Source organism: Sparus aurata, chromosome 6 (genome assembly GCF_900880675.1).
Source record: "Sparus aurata chromosome 6, fSpaAur1.1, whole genome shotgun sequence".
NCBI lineage: Eukaryota > Metazoa > Chordata > Actinopteri > Spariformes > Sparidae > Sparus > Sparus aurata.
Window position 1 is genome coordinate 28491521 of NC_044192.1, and position 20388 is coordinate 28511908.

Genomic DNA, 20388 nt, shown 5'->3' on the forward strand with positions numbered 1-20388 from the left:
GTTTAGCTCATGTCTCATATGCTAACGGGGGGTTAAACATAGACTGAGACCAGCCACTAGGGCTGTCGAAATTGCTCCAAAATGACGTTTGAATATTCCCTTTAAAAAACACACATACTTTCGAACCATTCGAATATCTATATTTGGTATTAGGTGCTGTTATACATTTCTTCAGTTCTATTGTTGATTGTTCCACGGCTCGGGATACAGTACCTTGGTTCCAATTCTTGACAAAACTCTGAAGCCCGTGCCATCAACAATACTGATCACGTTACGCTGGTGCTAGCTGTTAGCATGCTAACTTTGTTAGCAACACAATAATTGGACATCATAACATCAAAATGTTACCTCTTCGAATGCAGAATTCTTAAATATTACATTTTTAAGGTTGGGTCACTGAAAATGCGGATAAGATTTGTGCTCAGATAGTCAAGTCAAATCTGGTCATTTATCTTTCAGGAAATCCTTCTGTAGTAAGATGTATTTATTTTACCTTTCACAGATGTTTACTACAGTGATAATCCCAGACACAGCAGGCAACCTCTTTCAGTGGAAGAGCTCTGATAAACCCAATGCACGCTACAAGCCCATTACCAAACATCAAACAAGGTTAGTGACTAGCTGGTAAAGAGCTAAAGATTTTTCCATCAGGGGCTGGAGACAAAAATACAGCTATACAGCAAGGCTACAGATGAATAGCGATGATAGGCCGTGTCTGCTGGATGTGTAAAAAGGCAACTGTTTGCAAACATATCAACTCTTCGAGGTGTTAATATGTTAATGCCTTGTTTACAGCGTGTTGCAGTGCCCTGCAGGTGGCACGAAAAAAGAAAAGGAAAAAAATCCATTAATGCAGGTTTAAAAATCAACACTCGTAGTTGGATCTGAAAATAACGTTAAAATGCATTTTGCACTTGTAATGAAAGTTCACAATGTACAGAGAATTCTCCCAAAAGGCCCACTGACCCGTCTTCGTTTGCAGCCTCTGACTGTTCATCACATTTCATTGTTAAGGTTTAAAATCTGATTCAGGTGCAAATGGGAGACTTGTCACTACAGAGACCCGGTCTGTATTATCAAGCAGTCAAATAAATCCTTCTCACTCTGACTCCTTGATACATTTCTGATCAGTTAAGTACTGTTGAGGGATGCTGACAGCTGTCACACTAAGGACGCCTTGAGCAATTACATATCCGCTACTTTTTCCAATCTGAAAAGTGAAAAGCAGTCGGGGCAATTTTTTTTTCTGTCTTCTTGTTCTCATCAGCATCACCCTCTTTATCACTCTTTTTTTTTCTCTCAGCGATTCCCCTGTCTCATCAGTTTAATAGTGGTGTATTGAGCAAAGCATTTCCACAGGTGGTCTCCTCGGGCCAGAACCCAACCCCACTGTCCCCGGTCCAATTACAGCAAGAAGGAGAGGACATTTTTATTGGTCTGTGAGGGGACATTTCCATGGCTGCCATCGTCTCCAGGAGTAGAGTCATCTAGCGCTCAATTACTCCTCCTTTCTGAACCGGCAAGGGAAAGAAACCTCCCCTGCTGAGACCCGGTGAGTCCCAGCGCATTACCAGCACAGAATTTCTGACCTACTTCAAACACAAAAACCCCCACAACTTATTTTCTCCCTGCTACCTACAGTTTATGATTGAATATGTGGCAAGTTATATTCCCTCGGAGTTTGCTAGAGAGGCACCAGCACCGGCTCTTTAATAACATACTTTTCACAACACATTACAAAAGCATTACAAGCACTTTCATTACGCTTGAGTGCAAAGATGCCATAAGTAATAAATTATCTCAAAGGCACACATTAATAAACAAACGAAAGCCAATAATGATAATAATAATAATAACTACTGTTTATATGGCGCGCTACAAAACAAAGTATTCAACCAAAGTTTTTTGTACTCAAACACCCCAACAAATGAATCCATACAAGACTGATTTTCTTTGTATGCCATGCAATTTTGTTACGCTTCCTCTGCCACTGTGCTGATTCTCAATACTATGAATGAGTGTTTCTGCTGTGGAAGGACATTTGACAATGGATAATTTGGCAGTGGCAGCATAGAAATACAAAAAGCGGACGACTGAGGACATTGCCAAGAGGAACTCCACCATTCAGAGTGTCAGTAACGGATTTGGAACATGTCAGGTGTCAAGTGGATTTGTAACGTTCAAGTAGAAAGTGTGATGTGATGATAAACCATAAAAGCCGCCCTCAGGTCAAGTAGAACTAAAACATGCGCCTCAACAGCACCAGTGGCGACGATGAGATCATTTGTGAATTAGAGCACGGGCCAAACAAGGTCATTTTGAATCATCCGATCAGTTTGAAAAAAAATCATATGTCTTTTTTAATAATGACGGGTTGGCAGTCACCCCATGAAGACAGACGTCGTTTTGTCAGGGAGGAGGTGTGAGCATGTGCCAAGGAGAAACGCGCCACCAGGACAGCGTGGACCAGACGCTCATACGGTTTTGATATCTAGCATGCAGAACACCAGGAAGGGCCAGATTGAGACACCTACGTTTTCTCTCTACCCCTTACAAGGAACCTTGGCGCACATCATAAGGCTGCTGCCCAAAGGCCTTCACGGAGGATCACTGGTACTCATGGCCGTGCAAAGTCATGCCAACAACAGCCTGTTCTCGCTCTCTACACATCAAATACAGCAACCTGTTCACTTGCCCGAGGCTTTTGAGTTTGACACTGCAATTAACCCTCTAGCGTCACTTCTGGAAGCTCCCCTCTAGTGTAGTAGCATAAAGAGCAAGACGCTCCAGGTTAGGGCAGCAGGTGGGTTGGGTGGATGGGTCATACGTGGGAATTTACCTCAGGACACCAGGGATGGAATCCTGTGTGCAAACATGACACCTTATTTTAAGCAGCGTTAGTTCTGGAGCCTGAACCTGACCAAGTAGTTTTCCCTCGAGGGGCAGGTAGAATGTGGTAGTCTGAAGGTTAAGGCCTCTAATCAAGCTGCTGTATTTTGATGAGCTGGGAGTGCGAGGGTGACTCCTCCGGCCGCACGGAAAGTGCACGGGGACCTCGGCAGGAAACTCAAGCTGACTGACACCTTCACACTGACCTTACTGACGTGATCACACAGCCAGAGGTGTCAGAACAGGTGCTCCCGTTTGAGCGGGAGTGGATTGAGGAGTAAATATCAAAGAACGCTGGTCAAATATGAGGTGCTGGTAGGTCAATGGCGGATGAACGGCTGGATGGTTGAAGACCTTGAGAAAATGTTGAAATTTGTGAGGTGCATACTGCAACTGGTGGCCCTTTATGACTGGAAACAAACAGCAGACTCGGGAAACAGATGTAGTGAAAACAAACCCTTAACTTGTCGACAGGCAGGCTTACAGCCGGCTGTGTGTAGGCTGTCAGGACAGGCAAACAAATCGAAAAGGGCTACAGCAAGCAAGCAGGTCATAATAACAGGTACAGGCAAGCACAACTGAGACTGGAACACCAAGAGAACATACAGGATCTGTAAGGAAAGGACCGCCAGTAACACAAACACGCCCGGCTCTAGTGCCATGATGCTCTGCTCCTAGGGCTGTACAGACGGATTACTGGGCCAGGTGATGGCAAACCGCGTTTCACCACGAAGTCACACACATGCCTGACGGCCCGCACTACGGCAGGATGTCACACACCTTCTGCCTTTGCCATCGAACGCAAACACCAGCGAATAAAAAACAGTCTAATTATAGAGGAACGGAGCGTCTCAATGACTAACCGACTTGAATTTGCCTCTTGATGAAAACGAGAAAGTAATTACAGTCGTGGCAGCAGAAATTATTTGTTTATGGCTTCGAAATAACTATTTGCTTTTTCGCGGAGTCGTGTACGACTCCCTTTGAGAGCTCATACGGACATGTTAGCGTTTATTCTAACAGGATCTGATGATCGGGGAGAAAAAAGCTGAAGGTAAAGCCTGAGAGGTTCCAGTGAGGAGGAGAAGCCTTACAGCGCATTTTTTTTATACGTTTCAAAAGTTCCACCGTTACAAATTGACAATATCCTCATAGCCGGGTTCCCTCGGTAATGAACACCTGTGAGCAAAAAAATAAGAGGGACGCTCTGATAAATGTGAAATAAATTATTTCTCCGGATCAGGCTCCTTCATTTCATTAATCATCTTCTTCCCTTCACCATCCACCGCTGAGCAGGAGTTGCCGCTGCGTACTTCTTCCAAATGAATTTTTATCTCCCGGCCTCAATCTTTACTTCTTTCTCGCTATTTTCGTTCTCTGCCTCCCTTTGTCGTTCTACCTGTCTCTCACATAGAATATTTCATGCGCCGAGTGTTTGAGGAGAGCAGGTTTACTGACACAACAACTCCCCCCATCAGACGGAGAAACGCTTGGTCTGCTCCGGTGAGAACAGTTGAGATGTATGAGGGGATAATAGTGGACAAGGGCTCATTTTCTTTAAAGGAAAGCTGAAAGCTGCAGAGAGGGGTGGGTTAAAATGGTATTTTTGCACTGCTAGCGGGTGCATATTAAAGCTTGTTGGCTGCTCTGGAAGGAAGAATCTTATTAGCCAGAGGGAGAAACAAAAAGAACAAGAACGACAGAATGAGACAGAAAGACCGAGCGAGGGAGCGTTATTGGCAAACGGCTGTGTTTAACAGGGCTGCCCAGATCCAAACACAGAGTTGGCCGGTGATTGGTCGGTTGTGGTTGGGTCTTGGCACAGGCGGCAGCGACAGCTGTTTGGAAATGATGGAAGCCCCAGAGAAGGGAGACAGGAAAGAGCGGCACCACGACAACAATCCAGAATTACTGTGAAATTCTGTCGTCCCAGTGCCCTCTCCCAACACAGCCCCGACCAACATGGAATGAAAAATAGGAGGCCGCAACAAATCAACAAAAGGAAACAAATTGAGATACAAATGGGCGAGTTGCGTTGGTACCGCTCATTGCTGAGAGGAACATGTAGTAATTGGATGCCTTCAATCTTAAGTTCTCCTCCGAGGCTTGTTTGTGGGCCTGTTTCATTTCACGCCTTCATCTCGGTCCAGTGGGAAAGATCATCAAAACATTAAGCGCTCAAGACAAAATGAAATCCAAGCGTGAATGCCATTAATGCTCCTCACAAAAGGAAATATCAGCAACTATGCACAAATACAAATAAGCCTATTTACTGGTGATCAAGCCATTCTGTGCAAATATAGCCCGACAGTGCAGAAACACTAATCAATGCGGTAATTACTCTGCAGTCCCTGCTTAATGTGAATCTGGTCACTTAACATGTGGTGTGCTTTACTCAACAGAGATCCAGATGGCAGCTTCACTATTCATAAATGCTTCCCAATTAGATTATTACACAACTATGTGAATACAAAGGACACCGTCCAAAGGCAATAAAACAGGAAGAACCACCACGACACTCGTATTGTTTCGGCCCATTTTTTCAGTCTCTGTTAACACGTATTATTTGACCCACTCAGGGGCACACATGCATCACACTTTGAGGGAATCCAACAAGGGGAATAATACATTCTCCCTGCCTCTCTTCCTCCATTTTGTAACACTGTATTTTTGCTACTTCCAGCCTCGTACTCGCCGGCAAATTGTGACGGCGTGGGGCTGTGCACGTCTGGCCGTCAAATCACACCGTGGCATGTAAAGAACAGGCAGCAGCAGAGGCAGTGCGGGATGCCCCGTGGCATGGACTGTTACTCCAAAAATGTCCACCTTTTTTTTTTTCTTTATTTCCTAGATAACTGGACGACAACAGCCAGTCAGGAAGCCGGTGATTTTGCACCGGGGCTCTCCGAGATTCATAGCGTGCGGTGGAAACAGGGTGCAGTACAGCTCTAAGACAAAGTTTATTCAGATATTCATCATCAAGTTCATCCGTCTGTACTCCCCCACAGTACCAACACCATCCTCACTGTCTGCCAGCTTATTTAGCCCCTCAGCTGTGTATTGTTGTGAGCAGCACCGGGTTCATTTTCTGTGAAATGTCAGACTGTGAGTGAGTCAGCCGTGGCAGGTGCGTGGGATTGGCATATACTGTAAATCTCTGTTTAACAGTATAATGAGTTAAAGGGGAGCTACTCCATATGGAGGGAAATGCGCTGGAGGAAAACACACTCCACGCAAACAAGACCGGTCGCTTTTTCACCTGCCTGCATGGCTCCGGCACAGCGGGGAACACACACATGCACACACCCACACAAACACACACACACACACACACACACAGGAAAAGACAATGGATGTGTTTCCTTCAGAGCCAGATTCAGTCTCAGAGCAGGCGACAGAAGAATGCTCACAGGCTCTTTCAGGCTGCCGCCGCCACCGCCGCCGCTGAGTTTGTTTCAGTGGTGGGAAACAACCAGAAAGGGGGCAGGTGGTGAAAACAAATCCCCTCTCAAACAGGTACAGAGAGCACAGCCGGCGCGTTATGGATAATATGGTGATTGCAGAGCTGTGATGAGGCGCTGCCTTCTATTAAAAGTGCTGCGCTCGGAGCATATTTCACTTTCACCCGTCAAACGCTGGAAGGCGATGACTAAAAAGAGGCACATTCAGTCATCCTCCCCTCCACACCCTCTGCAAGTCACACACACACACACCCACACACTACTACACACGTGGCACACAAGAAAGTGAGCTAAAGGCTACACTCATGCATAATGTGGCGAACGGGATGTATAGAGGGGTGGGTTCATAGAACATGCTTCATTTGCTGATGAAGTCTTGATGCAGAAGTGGGCAGTCTTGCTTTAATACATGTGATCTGACTCTCTCACAGCTCTCTCTCTCTCTCTCTCTCTCTCTCTTTCCAGCTGGGCTACATTGTAATACGCACACACACACTCTCCCTCACGCACGCACGCTCACTCACACACCCGCGCCGCCTCTCTCTCTGACACAGACTCTCTACTTAGTGCGTTGGAGAGAGGACTGAGGCTCACACTATCAGCGCAGCTTCTCAATGGGGGGACGCAGCCAAGAGCAGACAGAGCAGTCATTCCACTGGAGCCTTCCGCCGCGCGCGTGAGGAGGAGACGACCAGTCGGAGGTGTGCGTGTGTGCGTGTGCGCGTGTGTGCGTGTTTGTGGGTGCGTGTAAATTAGCTCCCTGTCATCACAGACATAGGAGTGTACTGACGGAGGCTGAAAGAAGGAGAAGGGACGACAGATCTCGCTCGCATGTGGCTGATGGAGCAGTGACATGATCAGCCTCCCATCCCGGCCAGTTTGTGACTTAGACCCCTGGGTGTTTTGCTTCTGGTGACTGTTTTCCACGGATTTCACGAGGAGCTGCGCAGCAGCGGGGGGTCCAGAGGAAAGATTATTGACGAAGAAGAAGGAGAAGAAGAAGAGGAAGAAGAGCATTTCAGTCCCCCCCCCCCCCCTTTTTTTTTGTGGCGTGTTGCGCTTATCTGGTGCTGGAATTTCAGGCGGGAATCCCTGGCTTCGAAGTATGGATGGATTTAAGACAGAGGAGTGAGTCTGCTGGGCAGGCAGGCAGGCTGTGATTCTGAGTGAGCTCCTTTCCTCCTGAACACACTGCTCAGGTAAGCAAGGGTGTGGGGACTTTCGAGGAACACCTCTGGTGTTTGGGGACGGGATGGGTGGGGTGTTGGGGGGTCGACGAAGTGTGTCTCGGGATACTCGCCAAACACAGCTTGTTGGAAAGGATGACAGCGGTGATATACGTGGAAAGGAAACAGGTGTTGTTATTCATGGTATACGTATTCTCTCAGAGCAATCTTACTTAAGTTATATACATGCTTGAACAGCGCACATACGTTGCATTTCTCGCGTAAAAACAACGAATGGCGGCCAGCGCGAAGGGTTAAATACATAAAGTGCGCGGTGGTTATTATAATTATAGTTCAGGAGCCTGTATTATCCTCAGTCAGACACATGTGTTTTTCGCTGAAGGAATCAGTACGAGCGTGACAATCTCAAATCACCGTTGCGCGCAGGTGCACCGCGCGCCTGCAGGTGTGTCTGCCGCTTCTGTTCCTCGACCGCACTTTACTACAGCTGGCGCTCTCTCGCTGGACTTGCCAATTAGGCTTAAAAGATGTGTCGCCTCTCGTTTGGCGTGATCCAACAAAAGTCGGAGTGAAGTGGCCCCCTTTACGCGTGGAAAAGAAAAACACACACACACACACACACACACATACAAAACAAAAAAAACCAAAATGAGATGGGCATTTGTGTGAAAAGAGAAACGAACGAGGCTGCAAGAGTTTGATTCAATCTCCCTGCTTCCTTTTTCATTCGAACTGACTTTAAATTGATTACCGTGCTTCTCGGTAGTTTCTCTTAAAAGTCCTCAACACCTCTGGCAGGAAGCACATTTTTTATTTATTTTTTTCGGCAAGACTGGCTCCCGACAACCAGGAGGAGAGCTCAGGGTCTCTGTGCAATATTCTGCTAACCACGCGAGCGCGACGAACCCTTTTTTGGAATATGCGGCCAGCCCGGCGAGCAGAAACACTACTGCGTGGTTAGAAAGAAGAAAACAAAGAGAGAGAAAGAGAGAAAGAAATAAAAAGGCAGAGGAAAACATACCCACGGGACCTGTTCACAATACCACCAAAACCGCGGATTAGGTTGGATTCAGTGCAGGGGTGGGGATTTACAATGCGCTGTTGATAATTATATGCGTAAATTTCGCTGAATATTGAGCAGCCTCAATGTCAGCGCGGGCGCGCGACTGCACGTGCAACATTCAGTGGCCCTAATGGCTTTAATCTCACGCGCACATCTGAGCGCGCGGTGGGTGCTGGGAGCGACAGAGCAAGCAGTGGCTTCGCGAGGCTTTGTGGCAGGACCAGGCCTGCCACCACGGCACTTTGCTCAGACGTGTGAAACATTCATGTCAGACTCCTTATTTAAATGTGAGATTTCCTCGGTTTGAAGTTCATATAGAAGAAGAGGCTCCCCCGGGGGCTCCGAGTCTGCTTTATATTCTCTTGTGTGTTAAGATACGGCAGAATCAAACATTAAAGCCCCATTAGTGCCACAGCGTTACATTAGAGCGGCAGACTCCCCCAGAAAAGTCCCCACCTCAGTGGAAAATGTAAAACAAATGCAGTCGGTGCCTGCAGACACAGGGAATGATTTGTGTGAGTGAAATCCTCTCAGAAGCAAGAATATTTCTGTCTTTTTTTATTCTCTCTCTCTCTTTCTCTCTCTCTCTCTCTCTCTCTCTCTCTTTCCCAATGAGTCTGGCTCAATAGGATGCAGTCAGCGGAGAGTCTAAACACAGGGGCCACCGTTTGGTTCAGAGGCGGTGGGATGGTGCTTTTAAATATTCCACAGAATGGGGAAGAAGAGAGGAGCGCTAATAACACCTGGGAAGGAGGAGAGCCTCATTATTCAATGAGGGCTAAGGCGTGTCTCCATATGCTGGCCCTCAGCAGCCATTAGGCAGCCGCTGAACGAATCTGCGAGAAGACTGCTGATGCTTAGAAATGCAGTTTTCGATTTGAAACTTTGAGACTATCCGGGCATTAAATACTCGACACTGTACAAATATTAGAGTCCGACAAAGAGATTTGTTATTTATCTTGGTGTTTGCAGGCAGCAGCAGGTTTGGATATTGACGCAATTAACGTTGCTTGTGATCATTTGTTTGCCTCTTTTGTCTGCTGTCGCCCCTTTTTCTTCTCATTCCTTGTTTTAGCATAAGAAAGTACCCACATACCCTTTTAATTAATCATACTAGCAGACATCTTGGTCCGAGTGTTAGACTCTGGTTACAGTATACTTCTTCCTGTCTCTCTTCTGGTGTTGTAAATCTGTCCCTGTTTCCCCCCGTGTGCCTCCCTGCAGACCCGGCCTCACCATGTCCTGGTTGCTGGCCGTGTGGATTAGCCTCGGCTTCCTGCTGTTGTGCCAGGCCACGCTCTACCAGACCATCCAGCAGCACCATGTGGCCCGGCCCGGCCGCACCGACATCCTCACCCTGGGTACGTGCACCTCTCTTGTCAGCCTTTCGGCCTCGCAGCGGCGCGTTGCAGAGCGAGACGTTGCCCTCTCGATGGGGGCAGGAGCTCTCGGCTTTGGCTGTTCAGAAAGCAACAGCGAGAGACTGCTGCAGTATGTCAGAGTGATTTGTCACAGCGCTGTACTGTAACATGATGATTCACCATGCTCCCAGTCATACAGGACGAGGAAAAGGGGGGAGACTTATAATTATGCATCTAATTGCAGGTTAGCTTCAGTCACTCTCATGTCTATCTCCTTTACATTTTGTCCTGTTTGTGGACGGAACATACACCCCGTCCATGTTGTTGGACCCTGGGGGAGAGCATCTTCAAACCCTGCAAGCTAGCTGGTAGGGAGATGATTTGTGTGTGAATTCTCGACTACAGCACTCTGCATCTTGCTGGCAGGACAAGCTGTAGGCAAAAATCCCTATTACTGTGCGGCTAGCCAAGGGAGCTTTGATCACTGTGGCTTAGATGGAAATGACAATTATGTTTCCCCCTTTTGCACTGGAAACGTTTGGCAATTAAGCGCGATGCCTCCCGCACCGTAGGGGCAAAAGGGAAGGAGGGTAGATGCCGAGGCGGATCTAATTCTCTGATTATGGAGAAGCTTACCAGCATTGCTTATGGTGTATGTGGGAGTGTTACGGGGGGAAGGCAATGGTTTTCCAGAGCAAAGCGACGACTTTCTTTAAGCTTCTAACAATGAGTGTGACTCCCAAGCTGAACCCTCGTACGGCGCGTGGCTCTCTCGCTCTCTCTCTCTCCAGAAGCCAAGCGACTGTTAAGCATTGATGCTATCTTCCCGCCTGCCTTCCCTTTGTGTGTGTGCGTTGCATTGCCAGGCAAAAAAAAGTGCAGTAATTGAAGCAAAAACTCCAGCATTGAATTCTCCACGCTTGTGTTGAACATCGGTGACTTTAAGCGGCATGTCGGAGAATTGGCTTACTTTTGCCGGGGAACAGCTGACACATGAAAATCCCAGCTATGATAGATCGAAACTTCTCAAAGAATCCCGCTCCCGTTAATTGGAACAAGAGGGTGAGGGATGAGCGACAGAGAGCTCGGGATGAATTTTTAAAGGCTCTCTTCCAGTTTTTCTGTTTTTCTTTTCTTTTTTTCTTTTTTTTTTTCTTTTTTGACTGGTTGGCAAGTCGAGCTTGGTGCCAAAGATGTACAAGGAAGTGCAAGGCTCAGTAAGTGTCTCTTGAATAATGCAGAAGTCCCAAAGGGGAAAAAAGGAAAAAAATAAAATAAAATAAGAGCCCCCCCCCCCCCAACTACAACACCACCCTGACGTAGCTCTAGAGGAGTCATCCAGGCAGGGGATAGTTATGGCTGAGAGTTCTCCGAGAGGCTTCCTGTCAGACAGATCAACTCACACACTTTGCAGCATACAACATTGAGGAGGGGACGGACATGTACATGCTCGCACATTTACACACCGTTTTCTCACCGAGGCCATTAGTGGTGTGGCATTTTCACGGGCCCTCTGGGGATGCCGCAGCTGTGTTCAGGACGCGTCGGGTCTTAAACTGCAGAGGCGGATGACAAACACACACTCTGTTGATTCAATCTCTCTGTAGTCTCGCATTTCATTAACGTTATTAGACTGACTTAGGCTGAGACACTCAACTTTAAACAACGTCACCTGAGAGCTAATCACAAGAGAGATGGTTACTGTATTGTTGGGGCAGGGTGATACTTTCAACATCATCTATCATCATTCATATATATATATATATATATTTATGTATATATATATATATATATATATATATATATATATATATATATATATATATATATATATATATATCGGTATCGGCCAATTTGTTTTCGGATACAAATCGGCCGATTACAGATACCATCCAATATGAAAGCTTTTTGTTATTGCAGAAAAACATGCTTGACGGGAAATTAGGTAAAATTTGTCTCACTTATATGATTAGTAATCATATAGTATTAGAAATTATGAGAAATAATAAGATGAGATGTGATTTACATGTGATCACGATGAAGGGACACAGCAGATAGCTGGCTGCTCTCAGCAGCTGTGAAGTCCAGTAGAGAAGAGCACACAGGGGCAGGACAGCCACGGTGAGAGACCAGGAAGGAAGAGAGGGAGGACAAAGACGGAGCTGGAGTTTTGTCAACCTCTCATATCTCTCCGCTGGATCTCTGGCAGGGCCTGACACCTAGGTGTGCTGACCTGAAGGATTGTGGGGAACTGAGTTAAGATCAGAGTTCAGTTGAAATCCCACAATGACTACATTCATCTGTGGATCCCAACAGTATACACCAGCGTACACACTGAGGCCTATTACAGTGTTCTTTTCTTAAACACAAGTGCTCTCCAGAAAAAAACTTTTAAAATCAACCAAACCAAACTGCGATGGATGACAGTTGTAATTGCATCTGACAATCATAATGGGAGGATATGTTGTGATATTTGACTATCCTAATCAGCAGCTTCCTCGATTTAACACCCTATCGCAACCAGGCACTCAAACAGAACACATCTCCGTCAGTTCTTTTCCTCTTCTGCTGCTCGGCAACTGAACAATTTACTGTATATCGTGTTTTTTTTTTTTAAAGAGGATTAAGCCGACATCAATCTTACTCAGCCACGGAGTAGCGTTAACCGATCTAACCAGAACTGCTCTCTCTGAATTGAAATGCTATGATGAATATTTGAATTAGAATTGATTTTATAATTTGAGGAGCTCTCTGGTTTCATTGAGGCCGGAGCCCTCGGATATAAATAGACATGGCTATGTAGGACGTAGCAAAAAAAAAAAAAAAAAAAAAGAGAGAGATGTCTTGCCTTGAAAAATCCATCGGCTTTCATGCCACGCTGTTTTTTTCCGTAATCTAATAATGTGCTTGCGTTTCTGAAGGGGATGATGAAAAGATGTGCGATATAGTGTCCGCCGCACAGAAAATTAAGTTGTAAAATGGTTTCGTTAATGAAGCATGAGGAATACAGAATTCAGAATGTCTGTGCTGATAAACAGGTTAATAGAAATCGTGTGTTATCTTGGATTGATTGATTAATTATCTTCAAATTGCTTGATGACAGATAGATCGTGCAATGCGGCATGCTTTTGCCACTCTGTCATCCTCTGTAGTGATAAGCCAAGCCTTGAAGTGAAATAAGGGGGTTGGTATTTTGAGAAATGAGAAACCGTGTCCTGAAATAAGTTTGTGTGGATCTTGGCTAGCAGCCTGGCCGACTGTCTGAGAGACTGAGTGGGACAAAAACTCACTCACCGTCCCACATAGACAAAGAGACGCAGAAGAGGGGCCATGTGGGCATCTGAGGAGGGGAAGTGAAGGTCACGTTGAGCTAGGCACAGATGTAATCCTCCAGCCGGTTGAAGCATCTAACAATGTTTGAGAAATCAGCTTATATGCCGTCTGCAACCCTGAGCTGACAGCGCATGCAAAAAAAACCCAAAAACAACCAAATGTGACTGCTGAGATAAAGTTTCAAGATTGCGTTTTATTTATTTTCATTGAATGCATCCGTGACAAATCGGCATAGTCACCGCCGAGGCGGAGATTGAGTAACGAGTTACCTGACTGCACCGTCACCTGCTCAGGAAGCGGCGCCGCTTTCTTTCCCATGAGCCTCTGCTCCAGCCGCTCCTCACCCCTCCACCCCTTGCGTCCTGCTAGTGCGGCTGAAGATTGATGGCGGCCTGATTCTGGGCAGCCAATTCTGGTCTCTCAAGAAATAATCCACTACATTGACAGATGAGCGGAATGTGACATGACACACACACACAAACGCTCGGCTCTGCACTCTCCCCACCTGCCAACACAGCGAGCACAAGCGCTCACTGCCAAGACCGCTGCTGCACAAACCAGGCCAATCTTGACAGCGCGTAGTATTGGAGTCCATCACCAGTCAGTAAAAGTGTAACCAATTCACAGTGTCAGTGCGTTGCTGGCTGAAGTTACTATAGATTCGGTGTGTTGTCTGCACGGTGTGTTGTCATTAAGTTACGCTTAGCAGGAACTGAATTAATTCACCCCTGTGCAGCCGAAGTATGCATATACAGTCGTCAAGTTCATGTAATGCATCAATACCCAGAGCGGCAGTCTGAATAGAACAACACTTAAGCTACTGCTTTGTTTTATTATGACTCTGACAGGGCAGTTTAAGAGAGTCTCAGATCTAATAGACCAACATGAGTCCTGTTCCAGAAGCAGCTGTAAAACTAACTCCACGAGCCTGTTAGGCTTTGATAGCAGTCTGCTGCTGACGTTTTGTTTGACCTTTTTTTTTCTGTCAGCCATCACGACCAGGCACCACTGTGTATATTGCACTATTACAGAACTGTACTTCATATATTATTAAACCCCTTATTAGGAAGTTACCAACTGTTCATTTTGAAAGACTAAAATAATCAAAGGCTGAAAGTGTTTCAACTGTGAGTGGCAGCCATGCTGATTTTGCATGTCCATGAAAAAAAAATGTGCCACGGGCCGGCACAAAATGGGCTATGATGTAGTTGAAAAGGCGGACGGTGGTGCCGCTGTTATGTTTTCATCCACTGACTACAGACGTCTTGTAAAGTCTAATCACAGATGATTGGAAGGCTTTTTAATGAGCACATTGTTCATTGTGCCATGACGCTCCTTCAGTGTAGGGAACTCTTTGAGGTGGAAGAAAACATGTAATTGCTTTGATAAGCCAAGATGCATCACATGGTCATACAAGGGCAGCAATGTGCATCATAAGCAGGGGCGTGTTTCTTGAATTAAGAAATGCATCTCCGGCTTTCAGAACACAACCTGTCAAAAACAAGGTAGCGCTCAAGTTTTTCTGTTGAGGCGCTGTTTTTTTAACTCGAGATCTAAGGACCAGAGTTTTCTGTCGGGGGGGGGGGAATCTGGCAAGAGCCAGGGTTTTGAAATAAACCTTGAACTTGATATAGGATAGCTGTCTCTTGCTAAATGAGGATGGGCTCGAAGTCTAAAAAGCCATACATACACATAGTATGAATTGATTTTTTTTTTTGCAGTGCAGAACGGATGGCTGCTTCAGAAGATTGATGATTTTTTTCAGACAGTGTTGGGGAATGTTCAGAAATTAGCTTCACTGGTTTACAAACCGAATGTGCACACTGTTTTCAACTCGGAACTCATTTCCATAGTTGTCAGACTCCTCATTGCAAGAACTCGGCGCTAGCCCTGGAAACACAGACGTGAACACGCACCTTTTTCTTTTTTCCCCCCCACACAGTCATCTTCAAAGTGCTAATCTTGCTGCTTCGCTTCTTCTGTGGAGATGTAAGAGCTTTTATGAAAGGCAGATCCATCCGCACACATACGGGGCACAGCTTTCCATATAGGCGCTCTGTGTTTTTGTTTTGCCGTTAAATCTGCTTTATTTACATCCCCATTAAACTGTGGCGACTAATTAGAGGGAGAATTGATGGTGAAAGAAAATTCAATTAAAGTACAGTCACTAGAATGGACGACGCCTGAGTCATATAATGTGGAGGAGAATAAATTGTTTGATCTGGCTGGCAGCAATAGCTCAGGCGGTGATATAAAGTATAAATATGGATATATACACACACATAAACCCAAACTCAACCAAGTAATTGCTGTCCAAGGGTGCCAAATAGCTTCTTTAAGTGGTTGAGGTAGGCATGTTTTGTATATTCACTGCTGTGTGTATCATGTAAAATCACCTCTTCGAGATTATCTCAAGTGAAATAAATTATTTATAACACCAATGTACTTACATTTATTTTTCCGAGCGTGGCATCTACAAATCCTGCCTTCTGCCAACAGAGCAACTTAAATCCTATAATGTACCTCCACATGGGATTATAATTGCTTTGAAAACTGTGGGCATAGCGAGCTCATCAGCACGATGTGATCGCACTTTCTATCACACAGCATGCCCTTCGAGGTAATGAAAGCAACCTTTCTAAAAACCAGGCAATAACTGCCTGATCATTCAGGTGCCGAGCGGCACTCTCTCCGTGCCTGGCCTCTTCCCCCCCAGCCCTCCATCCTCTTGTCTCCCCCCCCACCTCCCTCCACCCTTTCCCCCCCTCCATCTCCTCGTCTCTATCGGCCCCTCAGACGATTTGTCATGGATCAGATGAGACAATTTGTCATGGATTAGTGCACTTAAATGTCTGTGTGATAGTGGAAGCAGTCACTGGAAAAGCTTAGGAATCCTATTACACTGCGTTTTATGGCTGGCGAGAGCGGAGGGAGGAGTGGAGGTTGAATTGGCACTTTCTATGGCCTGTGTGCCATTTCTTGACTTTTTCCTCCACACATAATCAGATATACACTTAGAGGTGAGCTCCACTGATTTGTCTAATCTGAGAAAGTAGACCAGAAGTTGTATATTCTTTCTTGGTTCACCTCTTGCTAACTGACTGTTCGCCAAGCCTGGCTGGTACGCCACCCTGTCTGCTGTCAAGCTGTTCACACTCAGGATGAGAAAACTCAAAATGCTGTACTGCTGTGTTCCACGTTACAATTCATTGAAACGTAGGGAATCTGACAAATTGTTGTCATTGTAGCTTTTCCTCATTATCCAACAACTGTACAGACATTGGTAGTTAAAATCTGTTGGGACGTCAGGCCATATGTCAAGGTGAACCAACAAAATTACCTGTTAGCCATCAACCGCTTCCTAGCTAACATTACTGTTTTATAGTGTGACACCATAAGAAACGTGTTGATTCATCTGAAAATATCAGCGCACATCTTGAATACATTTACTTAAACAGGGAAGTGGAAGGCACCAGAGCCCTAAGAAGGCAGTCATTTTAGTGAAAATTGCTAACGTTAGCGAACAGGTTATCAAATCTGTTATTTCTACTTATATATATGACCCCATGTCCCTGCTGGTTTTACACAATCCACCATCTTTGAGGTTACTGATTTTATTTTTTATGATTTTAGCTTGCTACGTTGGATTTTGTTCTTTGAAATGAGGAGCTGTTTTTATCTGATTTAATTAGCTATAGCTAGCTAGCAAGCAAGTTAATGCTAAAAACCTGGAGTTGGTTGTAAATGCAGACTTTTAAAGCTTTTCCCCTTGAATTATTTGTTTTAAAACAAGAACCTTATAAAGAGCTGATATTTCTCCAATATTAGTATTTAGCTCTCTCACAGTGTATGTTCCTGTTCTAAACTTATATTTTCTCAACATTACCTGTATCCCCACAAAATATGAGCTAACCTACTGACACACACTGACCTTTGGAAGGTTACCACTATTAAGCTGGTTAACGGGACATGCTAACGTGCCCAGACACACAGTTTAATCCATTCCTTATACGTTTGATCTTGTGTTTTTGGTTGTGTAAAGGCTTTCTAAACTCTTAAGATAAGGGGTGCAGCTCATTAGTGTCTCGCACACCATTTCCTTACCACGAGGAACTTATAGCTTGAGAGGCCTGCTTGGTTACGGTTGATGAGCTATGATTATGAGAGGGTTTGAAGAACACTCAATTAGGATGTTATTTGCCTTTCCATATTACAAACTTCCCCCACACCCTACTGTACCTATTAATTTCTGAGTATTAGTGATACATTTGCAGCTAAATGTTAGCGTGTTTCTGTTTGAGTTCCAGTTACAGCTACGAATGACTCAGCTTCATATCCTGTGTCTGCAAACAGATTCTGATTCACCTGTGGCAATATTGCCATGTCATTAGTATTTATTTGCTTGGCGGTCTCTCTCATTTCAAGCCTTTAACTGCGTGTACTCTGGTGTATTCTACCCCGCCTTGCCCGAGATTAGATGGTCGTAAATTAGATCCTGTTCTTCTCTGATGTCAAATGATTGTCTCAGACAGAATATACAGGTGCTATTTAACAGAGGTGGCTCAGTCCCACAATTATTTCCAATTAATGGAAGGATATATAGATAGGCAAACCAGTCACACTATGCAAAGCGTGTTCAAACAACCCCGTCTGGAAACACCTTGGGATTCACGCCTGGGTCTCACAGTAAGTCTATTTCCAGCTGTCTATTTTAAATAGTCCTCTATGCTTTTTCTGTCAGGTTTTATTCTTCCCAGGCCCTTGCAGCAGCACATCCATATTATGTATACTAAACAGAGCAGCAGGAAGTTACTGTATCATAGATCATTACCATCTTTATTCATACAATATCTTATGCAGCTCTGCTATCACCTCTAGGCCCCTTAAGCCCTTTAGTAGCGTCTTGCTGAAGTCAAATAGCCTGCTTATGTTAATGGAGCACAGAGCGACACTGCCAGGTAATTGTGATGCAGCCGAGATGCTTCGCGGCATCATTTAGAGCCACTGCGGGGGACAAATGTTAGTCATTGAGTGTTTTGTTTGCAGAGGACCCACTTTGCCCCAGCAACTCATTTACCCAGTGGCAGTCAAATTAGGTTGACTTAACCATACTACTAATTTACTTTCTAAATTGTTTCACTGCAATTTTCTTCTCGCAATCAACTTCGGAGACCACTTTAGTGAGATGTATAAAATAGATGATTTTTAGCAATCGATCTCTTTTCAAACAGCCAGCTACTGGAATCCAAAGATAACATGATGACACCCATTGTCTTTGCCAGGTACCTGGTTATAGAGGGCCAAGAGTAAGTGGATATTTTATCCATGTTTTTATCTTCTCTGGTTTCACTTTTGTTGAAATAGATACGGAACCGTCGATTCTTAATTTCAGCTTTTACCTCGGCTCAGGCCTGATCAATTCCATGTTCACTGACATTACAGCTGCAACGATTAGTCGATTGAAAGAGCATTCATTGCCAACTTGACAATCGGTAAATAGTCTTTTTCGAGCATTTCCAACATCTGCTGGTCCCAGCTTCCTAAATATAAAGATTTGCTGCATGTCTTTGTCATCTGTGATTGTGAATGAAGAGTCTTTGGGGTTTTCGCCTATTGGTTGGACTAATGATGATTAGTGGCTTAGTCGAACAGTGATTTGGAGATGTCACTTTGGGAAATTGTGATGAGCGTTTCATTACAATTTTTGAACATTTTCTAGACTAAACAATGACTCACTTACTTGCCATATAAACTGCAGGATAATCAATCATTCATTACGTGGATACAGACATGAATTAATGCCAGCGTTGCTTCATATCTGCAGCATTTAAATAGGAACCCAGTGTTCCATCACAGAATGGCTGTGTAGTTGTGGAGGGGGGCATTAATGTTCCAGCCCAAGTGAACTATATGTGTGGGGAAACTGTTTGCTAACAAGTTAATATCAACTTCAAAGGTTATATTATGTCAGTGTTGTGTTTACAGCTCATTTCTCATCCCAAAATGCAGGTTTGACTTTTTTCCTCCCATCTCGTTAACCTTCTAAGTGTGTACACACCTCACTCACAAAATAACCAAATGCCACTTCATCTTTGCACCTTCTGCATCTCAGAATTGTTTTTACACTCCTAACAACATGAAATCTGAGATGCATACATTCAATGTGTTGCCAAGGTGACTTGCTTTCTCAGTACGGTCCACTGAGTCTTTCATTCAAGCCCTGACAGGGGACAAAAATTGATTATGGGCTTTGGAATTATGGAAACAGGAATCCTCTAGCTTGAATATGTCCGCACTTGTCATACGAATGATTGAAAGTCTGTCTACATTTTCCACCCGGGGTGCTCCGTCAGCATTAGCCGAGGTCTATTTGTCTTGCCTGATGTGTCTGGATGTTTCTATGCCGCTGCTGTGCCGAGGCAGCACCGTATTGTCTTATCACAGCTTTATCTGACAGCAGACGTCTAATAATGGAAAGGAATGGTTGAGATGTCACAGTTAACTGTTCATCACTGCCTCACACGAGATGGACATGACCAAATATGTGAATAAATAGACAGAATATCTTGCTGTATCCACACTATTGTGTATCTTGTATTAAATGTGCCAGTCACTTGTACTGTACACAGCGAGAACGGTGACGGACTGTTGAAATATGCGGTGGGACAATTAGTATCCGCTGGCCCAGCAATGTATCTTCATTTGCCACAGTATCTCCAGCACATGTCAGGTTCACTGAACATGGCTCAATGCCCTCATGCCTTCCCGCCCGGCGCCTGTTGGCCAGGAGAGTGAGAGAATGAAGGATGAGGTGGCACCTGCATGTGTCTGTCTGTAGCCTAATGACCCAGAGGAGCTTTCTCCCTCGCAGACCGTCTCTCTCCTCACTCTTACGCTCTTTATCTCAGACGTTCTCCGGACACCTCGTCTGCCTATTAGCCGCGCAGCTCATCCGCCTCGGGTCTTATCCCGGTCTTATTCTCTTACTCGCAGACTCCTCTGTACATCACTTCCCTCTGTGGATTTGCCAAAAAAGACACATTTAACTTCAATTATCTTGGGAAACTGAGCAAAGCTGGCAGTGTGTATTTGCA

General features: G+C 45.1%; 1 protein-coding gene across 4 annotated transcripts in view; it reads left to right on the top strand.

The window, feature by feature from the left end:
• Window positions 1-6720: 6720 nt before the first annotated feature.
• Window positions 6721-20388, top strand: part of tafa1b (TAFA chemokine like family member 1b) — a 123109-nt gene continuing 109441 nt past the window's right edge. Inside the window, exons 1-2 of one of the 4 annotated variants that reach the window (XM_030421394.1) lie at window positions 6721-7549; window positions 9825-9961. In XM_030421394.1, coding sequence (XP_030277254.1) covers window positions 9838-9961 — 124 coding nt within the window. In that variant the 5' untranslated portion in view covers window positions 6721-7549; window positions 9825-9837. The remainder of the gene's footprint in view (window positions 7550-9824; window positions 9962-20388) is intronic. The other 3 variants (XM_030421395.1, XR_003984478.1, XR_003984477.1) reach the window with 3 other exon arrangements.